The sequence below is a fragment of the Rhinopithecus bieti genome, unplaced genomic scaffold, assembly GCF_001698545.2.
Source record: "Rhinopithecus bieti isolate Rb0 unplaced genomic scaffold, ASM169854v2 scaffold_20101, whole genome shotgun sequence".
Lineage (NCBI taxonomy): Eukaryota > Metazoa > Chordata > Mammalia > Primates > Cercopithecidae > Rhinopithecus > Rhinopithecus bieti.
This window is the reverse complement of record NW_016810242.1, coordinates 1556198-1577280: the sequence shown is the minus strand read 5'-3', so window position 1 is coordinate 1577280 and position 21083 is coordinate 1556198. Positions and strand designations below refer to the sequence as shown.

The following is a 21083-nucleotide window of genomic DNA, read 5'->3' as shown; positions in this document are numbered from 1 at the left end:
GACTTCAAACTCAGGCTGCCTGACTCAGAACTCACACTCCTGACCATTATTCAAACCTGTTCCCACTGCTCAAGCTGCAGGAAAGGAACTAAGGCAGAAGGTTTAGAATTGTTTCACTTCTGTGTGACTGCAGCAGAGCCCCAGCCCCCTGATGCTTTGCCATTAGCCCCCTTTGCCAACTGCACTCTGACATTCTCTCCCACATGTCCCCAGGTTTGTAACCCCAGGTGTGCCTCTGGTTAAGTGGGGCTAACAGCAAAGCACTAGGGCTGCATGGCTTGATGCTCCCCGGATGCAGCCAGAGGTTGACTTTCCCTGCACTTTGCAAGGGTTTTTTTGTTATGGTTGTATGTTTGTTTGATTGTTTTGGTTTTGTTTTTTTTGATGGAGACACAGACTACCTGGTTCCAGTGGCCTTTCTCTTTCCCCTCTCCCTGGCCTTGGTTCTGCCATATGGATAGCCGTGGAGGCTTCACACACCTGCTTTATTTCACAGCCCCCATCAATCCTGGCCACAGACCCTCATTGCCCTTTTCAAGATACATAGCTTTTATGGTTCTGCAAGGAGCATAGGCTTCCCAGCTAAATCCAAGATGTTCACTGAAATCTCTTCTGTCCCAGGTCTTTCCATAGGCCAGACCCAACCATGTGGAAATGTGTAAACCTGTTGAGGGGCATCCGACCCACTTCCCAGACTCAAACCAGCTGCCCTCTTCTTTGCTTGCTCTGAACCACTGCCTCTCTCTCTAACCTTCCCTGTTTTTGTTGGTTGGTTGGTTGGTTGGTTGGTTGGTTGGTTTGCTTTTTACCTAATTTGCCAGGGTAGCTCAGTCTCGATTTTGTTCCTGATGCCTGGATTGCCCACGCATTCTACACTCCATTCTGTGACCCCATTAAAGCACATTCCTTTAGGATGTTCTTTTGGCACACTTCCCTCTGACTCCCTTCCCAGAGTTGCTTGGGGCTCTTTGACCCTGGACTTACCTCTTTTCTGATGTCTCTGCTGGGAAGGGAGACCAAACAATGAAATACTACCCAAGTCAGATAGCTTACAAATATTTCCCTTTTTAGAAGGAGCACACCCAATTTCATTTCATAAAAGTCAACCCCTACATGAAGCATAGAAGTGGCTGAGGGCATTTGGCCTTGATCTGCATTTTCCTCATGGAGAATTTACGGTGAGTCCAGCCATGTCTGAGGACCCCTAGCATCAAGGTTTTTCCTTAATCTTTAAATGAGATTTGTGCCTCAGTCCTTCAGCTGTAGAATGGGAAGTGCCCAAAGGCACTGTCCATCATCCAAGGTACCTCCAGGCATGTACTGTCAGGGTACCAAGCACAGATCAAGTGCAGCTGTCTCCAGACCCTGCACGACCACCTTTCAGGGCCTCTTCTCTTTGGCAGTGTGGTTGCCTGAGTGCTCCTGCAGGGCACACTCTATCTGGCTGGGCTCTCCTCTGTACCATGACACATCTCTCTGTTGGAGTCCTATGTACACCACCATGGAGTCGGCGCCTCATGCGTTCCCGCCATCTGTCACAGCAGATGCGGAGACTGTAACACTTCTAGCTTATGAGGGCATCCAACACCCTTGTGGGGTCTTTAAAATTCACAGCTAACAGTCGGAGCCTGTGCTTTCACGAAACCCCTCTTAAAGTTAAGATTTAGCAGTTGGTTGCCATAGCAACTTCCCCCATCAAGTCTGAAATCCTTTCGTTGGAGATGGCCAAACTGGTTTTGTGGAGGAATACAGACGAGGGATACTTGGTGGGTTCCAGAAATGAGGATCCTGTGAGAGGCAAATTTTGGAGATCCTCAAAATCTAGCATGATGTGTTTGAAAATTTCTGTTTTTTGGACTTTGGACTGTGTCTGACATTATGTGGAGGAAAGCTTTATTGGTTGTCGGCAGTATGCCCCCACATTGTAATGAGTGACGGAAGCCTCATAAGGAGATAATGACTACGAAGGCAATTTGAGAAGGTAAATGTGCTATACAAATGGTAGGTATTGCCATCATCAGGAAAATAAGGCTCGGCTTGAACTCTGAGCTGTTACTGCATTTATTTTTACATGTTTTGTGGTAACTAGGTATCAAATGAGGAAGAGAACTCCCATTTTTGTCAGTCCCTAATTCTAGGCAAGGCAGCTAGCCAAGACCGTTCTAAGAGTCAGAGTGATGGCTTTGACAAACTCCTAAGGTTACTTCCTGCTTCTAAATATCATGCGCATGGCTAATGTCCACACAAAGACAACCGGGAGAGTATCTTTCCCAAAAGGAAAAGTATATTTGAGACCTTGACCTATTAATTGGCTTACCTATCTGCATCTTGGGGGTGGGGTGTAAATATCTGCAAATATAGGGCACATCCTTTAATTAATTTATTTTCTACTGCACAGTATTTGTCAAAGACCTACTCATATGCGGGAAGACCAACCTCGTTCCTTGTTTCTGCCCTGTGTAGCTTATAGGCTAGCATCCATGCTTTCTTTGGAATTGAGAAGGTGTGAAGCCTTCTCAACGAAGCCAGGCTCCTGGTACTCTCTTCTTTTGCCCTCCCCAGTAATTGCCTTCTTTATCTTTCCTTTTATCAGACAAACAGCCTTCATCCACAAACCTTATCATCAGCTACCTAATTTCTTCCCCGCCCCCCCCCCCCCCACGCATAGACAGGAGTCTCATGCTGTCGCCAGGCTGGAGTGCAGTGGCCGCTAATATGCAAGACTCCCGCTCGCCAGGGTTCATGCCTACATTTGCGCATACTCCTGCCTTCAGGCCTCCCAATAGCTGGCACTACAGCTAATTTCTAATTGCAAGCTCCGCCTCCCAGGTTCATGCCATACTCCTGCTTCAGCCTCCCAAGTAGCTGGGACTACAGCTAATTGCAAGCTCCGCCTCCCAGGTTCATGCCATACTCCTGCTTCAGCCTCCCAAGTAGCTGGGACTACAGGCACCCGCCACTACTCCCAGCTAATTTTTTTTTGTCTCATTTTCAGTAGAGATGGGGTTTCACCATGTTAGCCAGGATGGTCTCGATCTCTTGACCTTGTGATCCACCCATCTCGGCCTTGCAAAGTGCTGGGATTACAGGCATGAGCCACCGTGCCTGGCCTCATCAGCCACCTAATTTCAAGCTGTGTTTTTCTATTTTTGGCTCAGAGCTCCCTGACCATTTCTAGATATAGCTCAGTACCACTGAAGCCAATAAACTTGAACCTACTGTGGATCCAGCCCATGTGGAAGTCAGAATTCACCATGCAGGAGGTAATGTCCTGATCAAATACTCCCTGTGGGTTTTTTTTTTTTTTTAAATGAAGAAGTTTTCACTCTACTTCTCAGCACATTGAGCTGAACAGCTGTGGGGACAAAAATGGTGTGACCTGGTAGTGAGACTCTGATGGACAGCAGCTTGTAGGTCAATCTTGAAACGAATGGCTAAACTAAGATGCTAAAAAAAGCTCTTGCTCAGGCCCTATCCAATACCTTCCCCCTTAACTGTAAGGCCCCTTCACTTCATTTTTACTGGGTTTTATCTTCAGAAAGACAAAATAGCACTCAAAGCTATTATTCTATTTATATCATCTTAAAGTGTTTCTTTCTGGAGAGATAAAGAAATGGTATACCTATCATTTCACTAGGACATGGCACTTTTGTTATTTACAAATTTCAGAAAGTCACACTTTGCTTTTTCACAAGTTATAAATTAAACAAGCAGACATTTAAATAGTAGGAACTAGTGTTGTAGTATAACTGGCCTCAGTAGTTTGGGCTACATGTCATTGCATAAAGGATTATCAGTATAATGAAGCAGCAACAATTTTCTTCAAAATCAGTAGTGAATAGAGCAATGATTCTTAATCTTTTGGGGATCTTGGATTTGCTAAATCAGATGAATGTTATGGGACCCTGCCTCAAAAAAAAATGCATATACACACATGTACAGTTTTGCATGAAATTCCAGAAGGTTCATGGATCCCTTGGTATACTAATGGAATAACAAATTATAATGAAACATAGTGATATCCTAAACAAAAGTGGAATTGTAGATGATTCTTCTGGTGACCCACTCCCAGATAATTAATTATTTTTACTTAAATAATTAATTATCTGAGGATAATTATTTAGAGAAAATAATTGTAAGAGCCTCTAAAACCGTTGTAAGAGGCCTCCTGTGCATATAGTAGTTGTTCTATGAGCTAGCAGTCTGGCCTGGTGGGAGAAAAAGGTTGGAGTCAGACGGACATAGGCTCAAATATTAACTCTGCCACTTACAAGCTATCTACAAGCCTTCAATTTTCTCAAGCCTGTTTTTCCCATTAGCATAACATAGCCAATAATACCTACTTTCCAAGATTCCTAGAAATATTTGGTGAAATAATTCACTTATGCAGTCTTTAAACATTGTTATGCATCTAGTATGTGCCTTGTAGTATACTGGGCATTGAGAAAATAAAGATGAAAAAGTCACTTTCCTCAAAGGATTTTTGGTCTTTGTGCTTACAGAACACATATAATAGGTGCTTTCTAAATATTAGATTCCTCTTCTATGAAAAGTATCACACACTGGAGAATGGAGAGGTTGGTGGGAGTATCCATTTATGTGAGTGGTGGAGACAGGAGTATATGACATAACGGAACTTACTGTGTCACTCATGCTAATATCAGAGTAAGACTTTACCCTGACTATTTCATGTTAATTTTTACAAACACAGACATGTTAATCAATTCCTTCATGTTTCTCTTTCTTCCTCCTTACCCTGCTTCTAAGGGGAATGCCTCTGCTACGAAGGCTACATGAAGGATCCAGTACATAAGCACCTTTGCATTCGGAACGAATGGGGGACAAACCAGGGGTAAGTGAGGGCATGATGACTTAGTTGGTTCCCACATGTCACTGCTCCTTACACAGACATGACGTGGAGCAACTGCATGGAGAGGAATAGAGCTAAAGGGTGGGTATATTCTGAACAGCAAATGGGTAAAAATGTCACTATGCCTTTCCATATTTATACCATTCCAGTGACGTCCATATCATCTTTTTCTCCATTTACGAGTCAAGGGATGATGCCTCTGACTCGCAGCCCTGCGGCTTCCAGCTGGGATCTGAAAATCAAGCTGTCCCTCTCTTCCTTTTCACACTGCCGCCAGCCACGAGGATTCCACAGGCAGAATTTAGCTGATGATTTTGTTGGAGACACATGAAGCCACAGAGACTCCAATGTAGCTCTCCCAGAGCCTGATGAGTTTTGCAAGACTGACATGAGTGGAAATTTGTTTTCACCAGGACTGTCAGCAGGGGTGACATACAGAGACTCAGGAAGTACTCTGTGTTGAATAAGAGAGTATTTTTGCCTGATCCCCAATTACCATTTCTCAATGAGACTTGTTTTCCCCTAGACACACACGAGTGGGACAAAGTAGTTACCTTGTGTATTCCATTTTTTTTTTTTTTCTTTGAGATGGAGTCTCACTCTGTCGCCCAGGCTGGAGTGCAGTGGTGTGATCTCGGCTCACTGCAAGCTGTGCCTCCCAGGTTGAAGCCATTCTCCTGCCTCAGCCTCCCGAGTAGCTGGGACTACAGGTGCCCGCCACCACCCCCGGCTATTTTTTTGTATTTTTAGTAGAGACAGACTTTCACCGTGTTAGCCGGTAGTGTATTCCTTTTTTGTTTTCATTTTTTACATTTTGAATGTTGTTATTGGGATAAAAAATATATAACATACAATGTATCATTTAACCATTTTTAAGTATACAATTCAGTGGCATTAAGTACACTCACATTATACAAGCATCCCCATTGTTCACTTTCTATTGCCTTTTTGTTTTTTAATTGAGACATTGTCTTGCTTTGTTGCCCAGGCTGGAGTGTAGTGGCATGATAATAGCTCACAGTAACATCCAACTCCTGACCTCAAGCCATCCTCCCGCCTCAACATCCCAAAGTGCTAGGATTACTGGCATGAGCCACTGTGCCCTGCCCTCTCTTACTTTTTAAAAGCGACTTTCTACTTTCCTTTAGATGTTGAGAGTTTACTTTCTGCATTGGCTGGGTCCTGAAGGAGGGTGGGAGGAGAAGGGGATCAATAAATGTGAACTAATAATAGTAATCAGTGGAACAGGAAAAACTGGAAAGAAATCAAGGCAAAAGCCATCTCAGAATGGTTACTTGGATTGCAAATTAGATATGTGTTTGCAGCTTGACAGGTGGAAAAAAGGAACCAATGTCATTTCAGACATTGCCATGGAGGACTCACATCCCTGAGGTCAATGATCTACCCCTTCCATGTGATACTGACGAGACCAAACCTAGAATATTGAATGTAGTTCTGGACTCTCAAAGCAATAAATATGGTGACAAATGGGTGAGCATTTGGAGAAGAGCAATAAAAATGATTGAAGAGCCCAAGGGAGTGATTTATGATAAAGGGATAGAAGAACTCAACTCTGAGAACTTAGCTAGCTGATGACTAAGTCAAGGCATGATAGATGCCCATAGATGTTAGGAGAGGGCAAATGTTCTGGAACGGGTTGAAGTTGAGGGATAAGGACAAGAGAGAATGAAGTTAGAGAAAGGAAATCTGAGTCACAGGTCAGAAAACTTGGGGAAATCAAAATGCCATGAAATTTTTCTGTGCGTGAAAATGAAGGATTGCTCAGTTTGGGTAGAATTTGAGGTCATATCACAGAGAGAGCCCACAAGATTTAGAGGAAGGTGTTTGTAAAAGGGCAGCTACATATGAGGCAACCTGTTATTGAAAGATTGGGGAGAAGGGCAGAAGGTTTGGCTGACAGATGTGCAGTGGGATATGAGGGAATAATACCACTAGCTATTTAAATTCTATGGAGTCCCCTTACCGTCTTCACCTCTGAAATGTTTGCATAGTTTCTGGGGATCCAAAATTTTAGCTTATGGGATGGCTAAGAATCACACTGGACTGTGGTTCTTACTAATTAAAATAGTGTAAAAACTGATGGCTAACCAATCTCTGTCTCTTAGCTTCTGACTTGCTGCTGGAGAAAACAATGACAAAATATTTCACTTCTGCCCTGAGTGATCCAGGCTGGCTGGCGTAGTGATTGGATTTGGTGGCTAATCGCTCAAGCCTCCACATCCCTAGCCTTGTAGACAGATCATGTGAGGATGGGCCTGACTTCACTTGATAATTGCATAAGCCTTCATCGTTCCCTCTGGCTGTATGTAGAGACAGTCTTAGGATGTAGACAAGAGCCTCAAGGGAAATGGTTGAGGTCCCAGCATAAGTGTCATTGAAAACAAGACAGGCTAAAGCAGTGAGTTATAGACTGACAGGAACATTAGCCCCAGGAAATAGACAAGAAGACCTAATCTGTCATTTCTATCTTTAATTTCCATTACTCTATGATCATCACTGTCTATGAGGTCTCATTTTGGACACTAATAAAATAATGGAGCAACTGTTAAGAGGAGGAAAAAAGTGACTACCTTGAGGATAATGAAACCAGGAGTGATAAGCAGTGTGAGTTTATATGTACACAGTATTAAAAAAAGTGCCAGACAAATGACTGTATTTTTCCTCATAAAATGACAAGGTAAGTGAAAAGTATAAGATGCCATACATCTTGATTTAAATCAGGGATCTGATGTCATGTTTCTTTAAATGATTCCCAAAAAATTAATCGAAATTGGTTTGAACATGAAGACTGTCACTTGAATTGAAACCCGCCTGACAGATCGCCAACTAGTGGTACGTATTGAGGTATTATGGAAAAATCAATGGTATGTCTGATTTTCCTGAATATTTTATTTAATTCTCCTGAAGTGGAGGTAAGCAGCCCATGTGTGAATGTTTTTCACTTCACATTCTTATATTACATACATTAAAATAGCTGAAGATTCCTTTGAAGTAGAACAACCAAATCCTAGGCCAGTAATAGTTAAAATAAATTCTTTAGTGAAACATCAAGGTCAAATGTACTCGGAGAAAAGTAACAATAAGTCTTTATGACTTTCAGACAAGGAAGAAAATTGATCAAGGCCACTAATACAAGAAGTTACAAATTGATTGTTTTTTTTGAGGCAGAGGAGTGGCACCTGCAACTTTACACAGCCTCTGCCTTGTTCTAGTTACCTGGTCCTGAATGTGCGTGTGTGTGTGGGTGTGTGTGTGCATGTGTGTGTATGTGGTGTGTGTGTGAGTGTGAGTGGTGCCTGTGTTGTATGTGTGCACATGTGGTATATGTGTGATTATATCGTGTGTGTGTGTGTGTGTATGTGCTTGACAGGAAGCCAGTTTGTTTATAGTAATTCTCTCACCGCTCCATCATTTATTCTCCTACTCATTTGTGTTTTCAACAGATACTTGCCCCATTACCTATCGTGGTCCAGGGTATGCTAGGTTGTTGTTTATAGAAGAAGATGTGGTTCCTGCTGTGGAAGAGCTAACAGTCTACGTAGATAGTTGAAAGGGTAGCAAGTAATTGCAATGAAATCTAAGACTTATTAAAATAAAGGTGTGAGCAAAAGTCTGTGGGATTGAAGTTTAAGGGGTGAGTTATGTGAGGTCAAAGAATATGGAATAGGGTTTCATGGAGAATTTGGATTGTGAACTGCTCTACTTGCCAGATAACAAAGGTCATTCTAAGCAAAGGGAACCAGAATGTAGAAAGGTATGGAGACAGTGAGAAACATGGTTTTTTCAGGAATGGTAAATTAAAAGCTCAATGTAGCATAAGAATTCACTTTACAGAGAGAGGATAAGAGGCTGGTAAGGTGGCAAAAGACTAGGTAGGAAAGAGGTCTTACTTACTAAGGCTGTGGACATTAAAGCTCCAGTGCACAGGACCCTAGACCTGCTAGCAGGAGGGAGGGAGGCGTTCCAGGTGTACTCTCACTACACATTACTTTTTTGGAACCTTTCATATTAAATTTAAATGATCCTAAAAAGCAAAGAAACAAACGCAAAACCTCTTGGGGTTATCTAGACTTTTATTTATCTGGATTATCTCAGTAAAACATAGTCCTAAAATTATCCTGTAGATAAAAGTCAAGACCAAACAACCAAGAATGACAGAGAATTGGAGACCATATGCAGAAAGCATGTGAATCGAAGAGGTTGCAATCATTTCCTGGTGACTCCAGTTCTGCCACAATTGCTCAGGCAGAAATGAGGCAGGTTGAAACATTTGTGTGTTGGTCTTAGTGGTAAAGCTAGTCACTCCAGCTCAGCCAGGTGACAGGGTCCAGGTGGCACATTAAGAAGGTCCTATTCACTAAGAGTAAAAATAGCTTCAGAAAGATTTAAACAAAGTCACAGATGACAGATTTCTAATGGGTTATTAAAAGAACATGGAATGTTTGAGGTTACAGCCTTGGTCTTTGAGGTTGGCAACAAAATCAATCATTCCCTGCCACAACATCCCTTGTGACCTTGCTGCTAGGCACAGGACCCGGGGTGGACAGGTCTTACCCCTGCACAGTGGCTTACCTTGTCTTCTGTCTCCCTTGTATGAATTCACTGAATAACTCCTCGGCCTGCCATCCCTGTGGCTACATAGACACAGCCAGGGACTATTAAAATCTGTGTTTGATATTTGTTTGCTAGGACAACAAGGACAAATTGGAAAATTTTCACAGAAGAGAATTGCAAACAATAAATGAGGGCAGAGGAGGCAAGAGAGATTGATTTACATGAAAATATTAGAAGAGGAAAAACAGATTTATGTAGCTACTTTGGAAATGATTATGAAAGACTATAATCGTGTTTTTTTGTTAAGTTAAAAAGTACACCCAAGGGCCTCTAGATACAATTTTCAGAATATCACAATTAGGTTAAATTTATGCATTTGAAGATTCCCATTAAATAATAGCCTGATTTCTTATTCTGGCATCTCAGATACAGAGGGCAACACCAAGGAGATTCCCCACTAGAAAGATATAAAATATCACTGGATTTCAATGCTGAAGGATGGAGACAGAGTGATCATTCATGAGATGGGAAGTGACCTGCTGTGGAAAATGAACAGGTGTTTCTCCCAGGTGTTAGAAGCTGTTGTCAGGAGTGGTCCTGCTCATCAGAGTACTTCTTCCTTACACTGCCTGCTCTGGAGGCAATGCACTTACCATGACATGCCAGGTAGGTGCACACAGGCACACACACATTCACTCACTCATACATGGCCCACGCTGCCTTAATATGTCATTCTCATTGTCCCAGGTGTATACTGTCTCCCCTTCTATTTCTGCAACTTCTTCCTACTTCTCACCCACTCAGGAGTGACTGCTTAGGGATTCTATATCTTTATAAGGAGCAAATGTCCCAAACCATAGGAGCCAGTTCCCACTTGAAGCCAAGAATGAGGACTGTGTCATCATGACTGGCCTCAGCTCCTCTGTCTTGCTCAAAACATGTCCTTGACAGGAGGTGATTTTATTTTGTCCTGCCTGAAGGATGTTATTCTTAACAGTTCCTTAGAGACTCCTGACAGGACAAAGGCCACATCTGGTAGAGAGGATACCATTGCCTCTGAGTTCTAGGACTGAGGTGAGGCCAACATTCACTAATTATTCAAAAAGATCCAAAATCAATCCTGACTTCTCCTGTCCACCTAAAACTGAGCAAGAACCTCCTCTCAGCTGTCATCAAAGTATAAATGCTTAGACCATCTTAGGGCAGCGACTGGCATGTTGAGCTGTAGCTCTGATTCTAAGCCCAGGTTTTGGGCCATGTCTTGTTTCTTTGACCAGCCCAAAGTATTTTCCAAAGTGACTCAGGTGGGGTCAGACAGTCTGCTGTGACATAGGAAATTTCTGACTCTTCGCCTATTTCTAGCTCATCTGACTGTGACTTCCCCCACCCCTTTGCTGGTCTCCAGGTCACTGCTGTCCCATTCACCTTCATCCAACCCCTCAAACAAGATTTGCTGGCCAGACTGTGGCTGCTTCTTTATCTCTGGGTGCCCTCCTTTCCTGCCCTCCAGCCCAGACTTCATTGTCTGTGCCCAGCTTCTGTCATTGCCTTGCCATCTACAAATGGGATTATCTTCCCATTAGCTCTCTTTTAATTCTTCTTCCTCTCTCTCTTCCTCTCTCATCATTATCACTTATTGCTAATAAGGATTTCCAGCATATTCATTTAGCAATTTATTTTATTCCTCCTCCTCCTCCTTCTCCTCTTCCTCCACCTCCTCCTCCTTCTTCTCCTCCTCCTCTTTCTTCTCTCTCTTCCTCCCTCTCTTGCTCTTCCTCTCCTTCTCTCTCTTCCTCTGCCTCTCTCTCGTCCTCTCCCTCTCACTCTTCCTCTCCCCCCACTCTCTCTTGCTCTCTCTTACCCTCCTCTCTCTCTCTCCCCCTCTTTCTCTCTGTTTTACCTTTATCTTCTCCTCTTCCCCTAGGAATCAATGAAAACGTGACTACCTTTTCTGTTACATTTTTCTATGTCCAACAGACAAAAGGGGCTCTTGGAATTTAACCTAAAGTTCTGTTTCTTCTCTCTAGAGATGCCCTGCTGAAACCTGATTCTAGCAGAAACATCATCCCTTAAAAGGAAAAAAATAATAATAATAAAATAAAAAAAAATAAAAAATAAAAAACCTCGGGCAGCAACTGAGTGCTTGAAAGTATATCTCCACCTACCAGGATTTCCTCCACAGACAGACTTAACAGAATCGTCCCCTCCAGTTGGCTTGGGAAACTCTGCACCTCCTTCTCAGGGATTTTCTCAAGTGAAAACATATTTAACTTGACCAATTTTTCACAAAACCCTTGTGGTCAGTCAGCTGAATACAGTGATACACTGTTCTTTGTAGAGGACATCAGGCTAAGAGGACATCTCTCCAGCAATGGAGGGCTAAAACCCAACCCATGCTTGCTAAAACAAGCCAACTCTGAGACAAAGGGCACATCTGTCCAGATGGGTACTTTTTTCTGATTTACACAAAGGCCCTTAATGAGCTAGTGCTGAATCTGTGGTCATTTTGAGTGACGCCCTTTGCTCCCCTCTTAGAGGCAATTGTAACCTTCTTGGTTACTCAGGATGATACAAGAACAAAATGTGCCGTAATGAGTGACTCCTGCATGCCAGTTCATGGAGCAGTTACCTAAGTATCATCTGATTTCAGATGTCTACCCCCAGAGATTTAAATTTCACAAGTCTGGGAGAGAGCCCAGAATCCATATATTTGACAAGCTCCCCCAGATGTTTCTGAAGCACAGCCAGACTTAAGAACACTTCTTAAGCCAGACATGGACTCTCCAGACACCTCAAGAAGGCATCCTTTTATCAGTGAATTAATTTTTTCCAATGAAAATAAGAATGAGCTTGTAGACGAGTGACTAAGTGCAGTTTTAAAGATCCTTGCATTTTATTATTAGTAGTATTGTTTTTTGAGATGGAATTTCACTCTTGTTGCCCAGGCTGGAGAGCAATGGTGCGATCTTGGCTCACCGCAACCTCCACCTCCCAGATTCAAGGGATTCTCCTGCCTCAGCCTCTTGAGTAGCTGAGATTACAGGCATGTGCCACCAAGCCCGGCTCATTTTGTATTTTTAGTAGAGACAGGGTTTCTCCATGTTGGTCAGGCTGGTCTCAAACACCCGACCTCAGGTGATCCTCCCACCTCAGCCTCCCAAAGTGCTGGGATTACCAATGTGAGCCACTGCCCCTGGCACATTTTATTAATTGGGAAATAGGGAGCCAGAGAAGTGAAGTAACTTGCCCAAGGTCACATAGCTGGTAGTCAAGCTTCATAGAAACCGCTGAGTATTGGAGACAAGTCAGTTGGCTAAATAAACATTTAAAAGAGAGAGCAATGTGAAGAGCATATAATACTCTCAAAGTCAGGGATCAGCTGTAGATGGGAGGTGGACAGCCTACGGTTGACAGACTGCTTCTCTGCATCTCACTTCCCCAAGACTGAGGGATCCATCTTCATCCCATCCCCTCCCCGTGGCGACAAGAGTCCACCTACAGTGCTGCCTACCCCCAGAGGAGTGGGGAGGCTCGGTCACGCCGTTGTCTCTGACTAGTCCAGTCACGGCACCAAGAGACTTATTTCAAACAGTGCCAGAGGCAGGAACACTCATATTTCCTCCAACATGTCCACCAGGGTGAAAAAAAATCAACCTCAATTTACCCTCCCATCTGCTCAAGAATGGAAGATAAATTGTTTCAATTTTACAGAAATGAATGTTTTATGTTTTGCCTATGCTTTCCAGATAGTGTCCTGCATTTATATATTCTACTGCATGCATGGGCATTCCACTAGGAATGCTCCCTAGACTTTCACCTTCCTTGGGTTTCAGTATAAAAATACTAGGTTTGAGAGTGCTGTTATTTTTCCTGGCTTTGGAGATTTTGGCTATTTATTTTTATTTTTTTAAATCAATAGAAAAAAATACATTCATTATCCCATGTGTAGAGAAAACTGCCATTACCGTTTTGGCGTGTTTCTCCCCAATTTCCTTTCCTATGCATCAAATGCTTGCTTTTTACTACCCCCCACCTCGATTCTGTATATATTTTTGTTCTCTCTCATAATTTAACAATGAGCGTGTATTATTTTATAATCACAAAATTGGGTGACATATAAAGAAATAAGCATTAAAAGTATCTTTGTGATACGTTATTTTCTCAAAACTTTTCCTTGAGTATGTTATTCTTAATGACTAACTTAAAACCTTCAATTTCAAACTATTTTTAGAGGAAAGAAGACAGCAGCACAGGGCCTAGCATTCAGGTCAAACTCCTTTAATATAAACATCTCTGTAAGTCTGCGTATAATAAGAAGTTGTAGGAACACCATCTAGCATCCTGCATGTTCAACACCATATGTAATGCATTACAACTTCAATGTCACTGAATGCTTGGAGTAATCCCTCACATAATGCTAATTAATTGCTATCATTAGGCAGGGCACAGTGACTCACACTTGTAATCCCAGCACTTTGGGAGGCTGAGGTGAGTGGATCACCTGACGTCAGGAGTTCGAGACCAGCCTGGTCAACATGGTGACACCCCATCTTTCTACTAAAAATACAGAAAATTAGCTGGGCATGGTGGCGGGTGCCATGGTGGCGGGCGCCTGTAATCCCATCACACACACACACATACACACACACACACCATGGAACACTACTATATACACACACACATTATATATATATATGTGTACACACATTACATATATTTATGAATATGTATTATATATATAACATTTTCTTTATTCACTCATCAGTTGATAAGCACTTAGATTAATTCCATGTCTTTGCAATTGTGAATTGTGCTGTGATAAACATATACATGCAGGTGATTTTTGATATAGTGACTACTTTTCCTTTGGATAGATACCCAATAGTGGGATTTCTGCATCAAATGGTAGCTCTACTTTTAATTCTTTGATAAATTTCCATGCTGCTTTCCATAGAGGTTGTTATAATTTACATTCCCACTAGCAGTGTATAAGCATTCCTTTTTCACCACATGCATGCCAACATCTGTTGTTTTCTGACTTTTTAATAATGGCCATTCTGGTTGGGGTAAAGTGGTATCTCATTGTGGTTTTAATTTACATGTCCCTGATGATTAATACTGTTGAGCATTTTTTCATGTTTGTTTGGTCATTTTTTTTTTTTTTTCTTTTTAGGTATGTCAATTCATGTCCTTTGCCTGGTTTTTAATGGGATTTTTTTTCTTGCTGATTTATTTGAGTTCCTTGTAGATTTTGGATATTAGTCCTTTGCAGATGCATATTTTGCAAATATTTTCTCCCATTCTGTAGGTTGTCTGTTTACTCTTGATTATGAAATAAAATGGTTGTTTCTTTTGCTGTGCAGAAGCTTTTTAGTTTAGTTAAGTACCATTGATTTGTTTTTGGTTTTGTTGCATTTACTTTTGGGGTCTTAGTCATAAATTCTTTGTCTAGGCCAATGTCCAGAGGGTTTTCCCTAGGTTTTCTGTTAGAATTTTCATGGTTTCAGATCTTAGATTTAAGTCTTTCATCCATCTTAAGTTAATTTTTATGTATGGTAGGGATAGGGATCCCGTTTAATTCTTCTGCATGTGGCTATTCAGCTTTCCCAGCACCATTTATTGAATAGGGTGTCCTTTCCTCGATTTTTGTTTTTGTATGTTTTGTTAAAGATCATATGGTTGTATTTGGCTTTATTTCTGGGTTCTCTATTCTGTTCCATTGAGATATATATATATATATATACACACACACACACACATACACATGCACACTTTTATACCAGTACCATGCTATTTTGGTTATGATAGTCTTGTATAATTTGAGATCAGGTAATATGATGCATCAGGATTTGTTATTTTTACTTAGGACTGCTTTGGCTATTCGGGCTTTTGTTGTTGTTGCTGCTGTTCCATATGAATTTTAGAATTTTTTTTTCTAACTGTGAAAAAAGGTCTTGATATTTTGGTAGGAATTTCATTGAATCTGTAGGTTACTTTGGGCAGTATGGTCATTTTCATGATATTGGTTCTTCCAATTGATGAGCATGGGGGGTGTTCCCATTTGCTTGTGTCATGTCTGATTTCTTTCAGCAGTGTTTTGTAGAGTTCTCCCTGTAGAGATCTTTCACCTCCTTGGTTAAGTATTTTCCTAAGTGTTTTTTTGTTTTGTTTTGTTTTGTTTTGTTTTTGTAGCTATTGTAAAAGAGATTAAGTTCTTGATTTTATTCTCAGCTGGGTCATTGTTGGTTTATAGCAGTGCCAATAATTTGTATACATTGATTGTGTAACCTAGACTTTACTGAATTCATTTATCAGATCTAGGACTCTTGGAGGAAGTTTTAGGGTTTTCTAGGTAATAAGATAATATCATCAGCAAACAGAGAGAGCTTGACTTCTTCTTTTCCAATTAATTTGGATGCCCTTTTTTTCTTTGTCTTGCCAGATTGCTCTGGCTAGGACTTCTCATACTATGTTGAGTAGAAGTGAGGAAAGTGGGAATACTTGTTTCCCTTTTCAGTATGATGTTGGCATGGGTTTTCCTTTCTTTTCTTTTCCTTTTTTTTTTTTTTTTTTTTTTTTGAGATGGAGTCTCACTCTTGCTGCCCAGGCTGGAATGCAGTGGGGCAATCTCAAGTGGAGTTCAAGTAGAGTTCAAGCAATTTTCCTGCCTCAGCCTCCAGAGTAGCTGAGATTACAGGTGCCTGCCACCATGCGCAGCTAATTTTTTGCATTTTTAGTAGAGATAGGGTTTCACCATGTTGGTCAGGCTGGTCTCGAACTTCCGACTTCAGGTGATCTGCCCGCCTCGGCCTCCCAAGGTGCTGGGATTATAGGCGTGAGCCACCGTGCCCAGCCTGGCTGTGGGTTTTCATATATGGCTTTTATTATTTTGAGGTATGTTTCTTCTATGCCTATTTTCTTCAGAATTTTTATCATAAAGAGTTGCTGAATTTTATCAAATTTTTTTCTGCATCTATTGAGATGCTCATATGGCTTTTGTTTTCAAATGCTGTTTATGGGATGATTCACATTTATTGACTTGCATATGTTGACCCATTTCTGCATCCCTAGGATGAAACTCACTCGACCATGGTGATTTTTTTTTTTTTAATGTGCTGTTGGATTTGGTTTGCTAGTATTTTCTTGGGGTTTTTGCTCTATATTCAGTAAGGATTGATCTGCAGTTTTGTGTGTGTGTGTTATGTCCCTTCCTGGCTTTGGCATCAAGGTGATACTGGCTTCATAGAATGAGTTAGAGAGGAGTATCTCCTTCTCAGTCTTTTGGAATAATTTCGATAGAATTGGTACCAATTCTATTTTGCATATTTGGTAGAATTTGGCTGTGAATGTATTTGCATCTTCCCTGGGCTTTTTTGTTTGTTTGTTTGCTTTGGCCATTTTTTTTTTAACCAATTAATCTCACTGCTTATTATTGGTCTGTTCAGGGTTTCTATTCCTTCTTGATTCAAGCTAAAGGAGTTGTATGTCTTCGGGAATCTATTTCCTTTACATTTTCTAGTTTGTGTGCATAGAGGTCAAACTGGACATTTTAAAAGAGGTGAGTGATTAATTATATTTATTTCACCTACAATTTCTGTGAAAACAATGCTAGTAAAAATAATATTAAGGTTTATTCTTCCTATGCCAGTTCAATGGATTCTTGTCCAAACATGCATACTATAATCATTTTTCCTAAGGTTTAAACTTTATGTAATTTCAAAATTAAGAGCAAACATTTTACCACTGCATATCTTATTTTCTACTTTATCTATTTTTTTTACAAAATGAATGCATGTGATTGATAAAAAATCTAGAAACATACAAAACAGCAAAAGAAGAAAATCCAAGCCACCCAAAGTACCATTCCCTAGAGAGTGTTCATACTGACTTTTGTTTTATTTGTTTAGATATAATACTTTTGTTAACAAAATAACATTGTATTGTTCTGTCTCTTAATTTGTTCATATATGTGTGTGTGTGTGTATATTATATATATATATATATANACATGCATACTATAATCATTTTTCCTAAGGTTTAAACTTTATGTAATTTCAAAAATTAAGAGCAAACATTTTACCACTGCATATCTTATTTTCTACTTTATCTATTTTTTTTACAAAATGAATGCATGTGATTGATAAAAAATCTAGAAACATACAAAACAGCAAAAAGAAGAAAATCCAAGCCACCCAAAGTACCATTCCCTAGAGAGTGTTCATACTGACTTTTTGTTTTATTTGTTTAGATATAATACTTTTGTTAACAAAATAACATTGTATTGTTCTGTCTCTTAATTTGTTCATATATGTGTGTGTGTGTGTATATTATATATATATATATATAATGTGCCTTTCTCATCATGTGTGTGTGTGTGTGTGTGTGTGTGTGTGTGTGTACGGAGAGAGAGAGAGAGAGAGAGAGAGAGAGAGAGAGAGAAGCACATTTTATTATTTAAGGGTTTGTAGTACATTGACCAGAATCACAGTTAGTGAACAGAACTGTCTGATGCAAACATCTAGGCTTTTTTCATTAAACCACAATGAAGTTCAACAATTGGGGTCACTTTTTCCTTCCTTTATGGCCCTTCTCAACAGGTTTGTTAACCTTTCTGTGTGGTTTTCTACACTGAGACTAGCATTGTTGTTTTGAAGAAACGTAGGCAACACCAGACTTGCCAATTGGGGTTGGCCTTTAGATTTAAGACTCTTGGATGTCAGAGGGTCCCTAGACTTCTGTGAGGCTGTAAATAGTTGTTCAAAGCCCTAAGATTGCATTAACTCAATTAGCACTATAGGTGGAAGTCTCTCATGGGGCTGTCCAGACCACAGTTCTAAGCATGGTCTTCCATTCTGACATAGAACAGAGACTCCCTTGTGTATAACCACATAAGAAGGCTGACTTTGAAAGGAGTAAGTGCTCACCATTGTTGGATGGTCACAAGTGGAGACATATTCCACACTAGGAAAAACCTATGAGGAGTTGAATTAACATCAATGCCAGTGAGCCATTGTACTTTGCATGCTGGTGTTATAGTACCCCCTACATTCTGCCCTGCAGGTATGGGAGTAACCACCTATTTTATCCTATTCAAGAGATTGTGTACACCTCACTTCTAAGAGGGTAAACGTTCACCTGCTCACATTTGTATCTTTAAGAGAGGCAGCAGAACATAATGGGAAGAACACAACCGTGGAATCAGATGGACTTGGATTCAAATCTCATTTTGTCTTCTTAAAAGACTTGTGTTTTTGGCTAACCTCATAACCTTTATGAGTCTTATTTCTTAAAAATGAGAATAATGAGAATAATAGTATCCACTTCATAGAACTGTTATAAAGATTATTTTAAAAACCTAAATAAAATAAGTTGCACTCAATAATATTACATGAAGTATGTAGGTACTCAATAAGTGATGGCCTGTTCACACTGATGATGCTTTGCGTTGGTCACAGCCTCATTTATGTTCTTTGAACTTTCACCAAATGATGTCAACCTTCATGTCAATTTGGCAGTTGAGTTTAGAGTAACCTACCTCTAGAACATAAATTCCATGAAGGCAGAAACAATGTCTGTTATGTAAAATTGTATTGTCATACCTTAATACACAGCCTGGAAAATAGAGGATGTTTCAGAAGTACTTGCTAAACAACAACAACAAAAATGTGTCCATCTTCCCATGGTCTTTCATAAGCAATACCTAAGAATAATAGTAGCTACCACCTATCCAGTATTACCAAGCCTGGGGGTGGTTTGGGCAGATCATACACAGACCTCTGCTTTCTGAACCTAATTGGATCTTTAGATTCTCTCATGGAGTGATGAATCACTTCCCTAATTTCAGGAAGTAAGAGTAGGAATACCAGCTGAATCGCTGACAATTCCAGACACACAGAGGTGGAAACCCACCTCAAGGTCATAATATCCAATCTGCCACCCAGTGTAGAAATCCTTCCTATGGCCATTTCATCAGATGGCTGCCCAACCACTGTTTGAACACTCTTGGTAATGTGGGCTACATTATTTTGAAGAGGCAACTCATTCCATCATTGTAATGCAGATTCTTAGATAGTTCTTTAGACTGAGCAAAAATATGTTTTCCTGTAACTTCCATTTGTTTGGTCAGCTATGTCCTTTGGAGCAATAAAGAATATGTTGATTTCCTACTTCTACGCTCAGGATTGCTGGCATATATAGTACCTTTGTGTGCATTAGAAAAATATACTCATCACTGTAAAGTGTGGGATAGATACCTGTGAACAAATAGGACCACTATATACAGGCTGGCTACGTGCTAATGTCTCAGATAATTGTGTACAGGATGATGTCTCTATTGGTCCTTCTCTTATAAATAGAGCTTGTTCCTTCAACTCTTCTTTAGATTGTAAGTATCATGAGTCTCTTAAAGATCCTACTAGCTGTCTTTTGCATGTCCCTAGTTTGTCATTATGCCTTTTAGACTGTGTTGCCCAGGACTGTTCAAATCACTGTGTAAAATATGGCATGCTTGTTTCTTTCCCTGTATTTTCTATTAGTGAATTCTAAGCTAAGCTTGTGCTAGGACCTTTAAGAGAAAAGTCATGGTGTTTTCTTATAGTAAGTTTGCGGTCAACTAAAGATCTTTTCCGCAGAAACTGTTGGCAGAAAGGCAAAGTGTATTCAAGACTGAAGTCAATTGTTTTCTTAACCTTGGTATAGGTCTTATATAAAATTATATTAAATATTAGCTTTATCCCATTGAAATCCTTTGAATCTTGACTTTGTTATCCCATGTATTAGCTATCCCTTCTTCTTTATGTAATTTGCCGTTTTAATTAATATACATTCATATTAGTCCATTCTGTTGCTGCTGTGAAGAGATACCTGAGAATGGGTAATTTATACAAAAAGAGGCTTAATTGACTCACAGTTCCACATGGCTGGGAGGCCTCAGGAATCTTACAAACATGGTGGAAGGCACCTCTTCATGGAGGCAGGAGAGAGAATAAGTGCCAGCAGGGGAAATGCCAGACACTTATAAAACCATCAGATCTTGTGAGAACCCACTCACTATCACAAGAACAATATGGGGAAACTGCCCCCATGATTCAATTACCTCCCACCGGGTCCCTCCCCATAATGACTTGTGTGTATTTTGGGAACTACAAGATGAGACTTGGGTGGGGACACAGCCAAACCATATCACCTTCAGTCACCTTCTCGAAGTCACTGACAAAATTGTTAAAGAAAGCAAGTTCAAGCCCTGCTTCACTTAGAGATCTTCCTGAAGATTGAACTAAACCCTTTACTCAAAACTTCTTGGCTATGCTTGTTCAGTTCCACATGAATTCATCAAATATACTGATGATCATTGAGCATATTTCCATCTAGTCCATCTCAAAGATTTCATCCTGTCTGGACCAGAAGGGGCATTTAATACATTTTCTAAACCAGTGAGTGCATGCTTTTCTAAAACTCAAAGATGACGTCAGTGCCAACCTTGACAAGTCTCCATCAATGGCCATGGCCCTAGCTTGGGATTTTGTCTCAGTAGTGAATCAATCATAGCTCCTAGACATCTTTGGATTCTTTATTTTTTTTAAAGAATTGATCCATCCTCTTTCCCTGGAGAACGCAAAGCTGTTGAGATTTTGCCTCC

General features: G+C 40.6%; 1 protein-coding gene across 3 annotated transcripts in view; it reads left to right on the top strand.

Annotated features, from left to right (window-relative positions):
* ASTN1 (astrotactin 1) overlaps positions 1-21083 on the top strand; it is a 312931-nt gene that overhangs the window by 151803 nt on the left and 140045 nt on the right. For all 3 annotated transcript variants that reach the window (XM_017891701.1, XM_017891700.1, XM_017891702.1), the window contains exon 8: positions 4768-4852. In XM_017891701.1, the coding sequence (XP_017747190.1) occupies positions 4768-4852 (85 nt within the window). The remainder of the gene's footprint in view (positions 1-4767; positions 4853-21083) is intronic.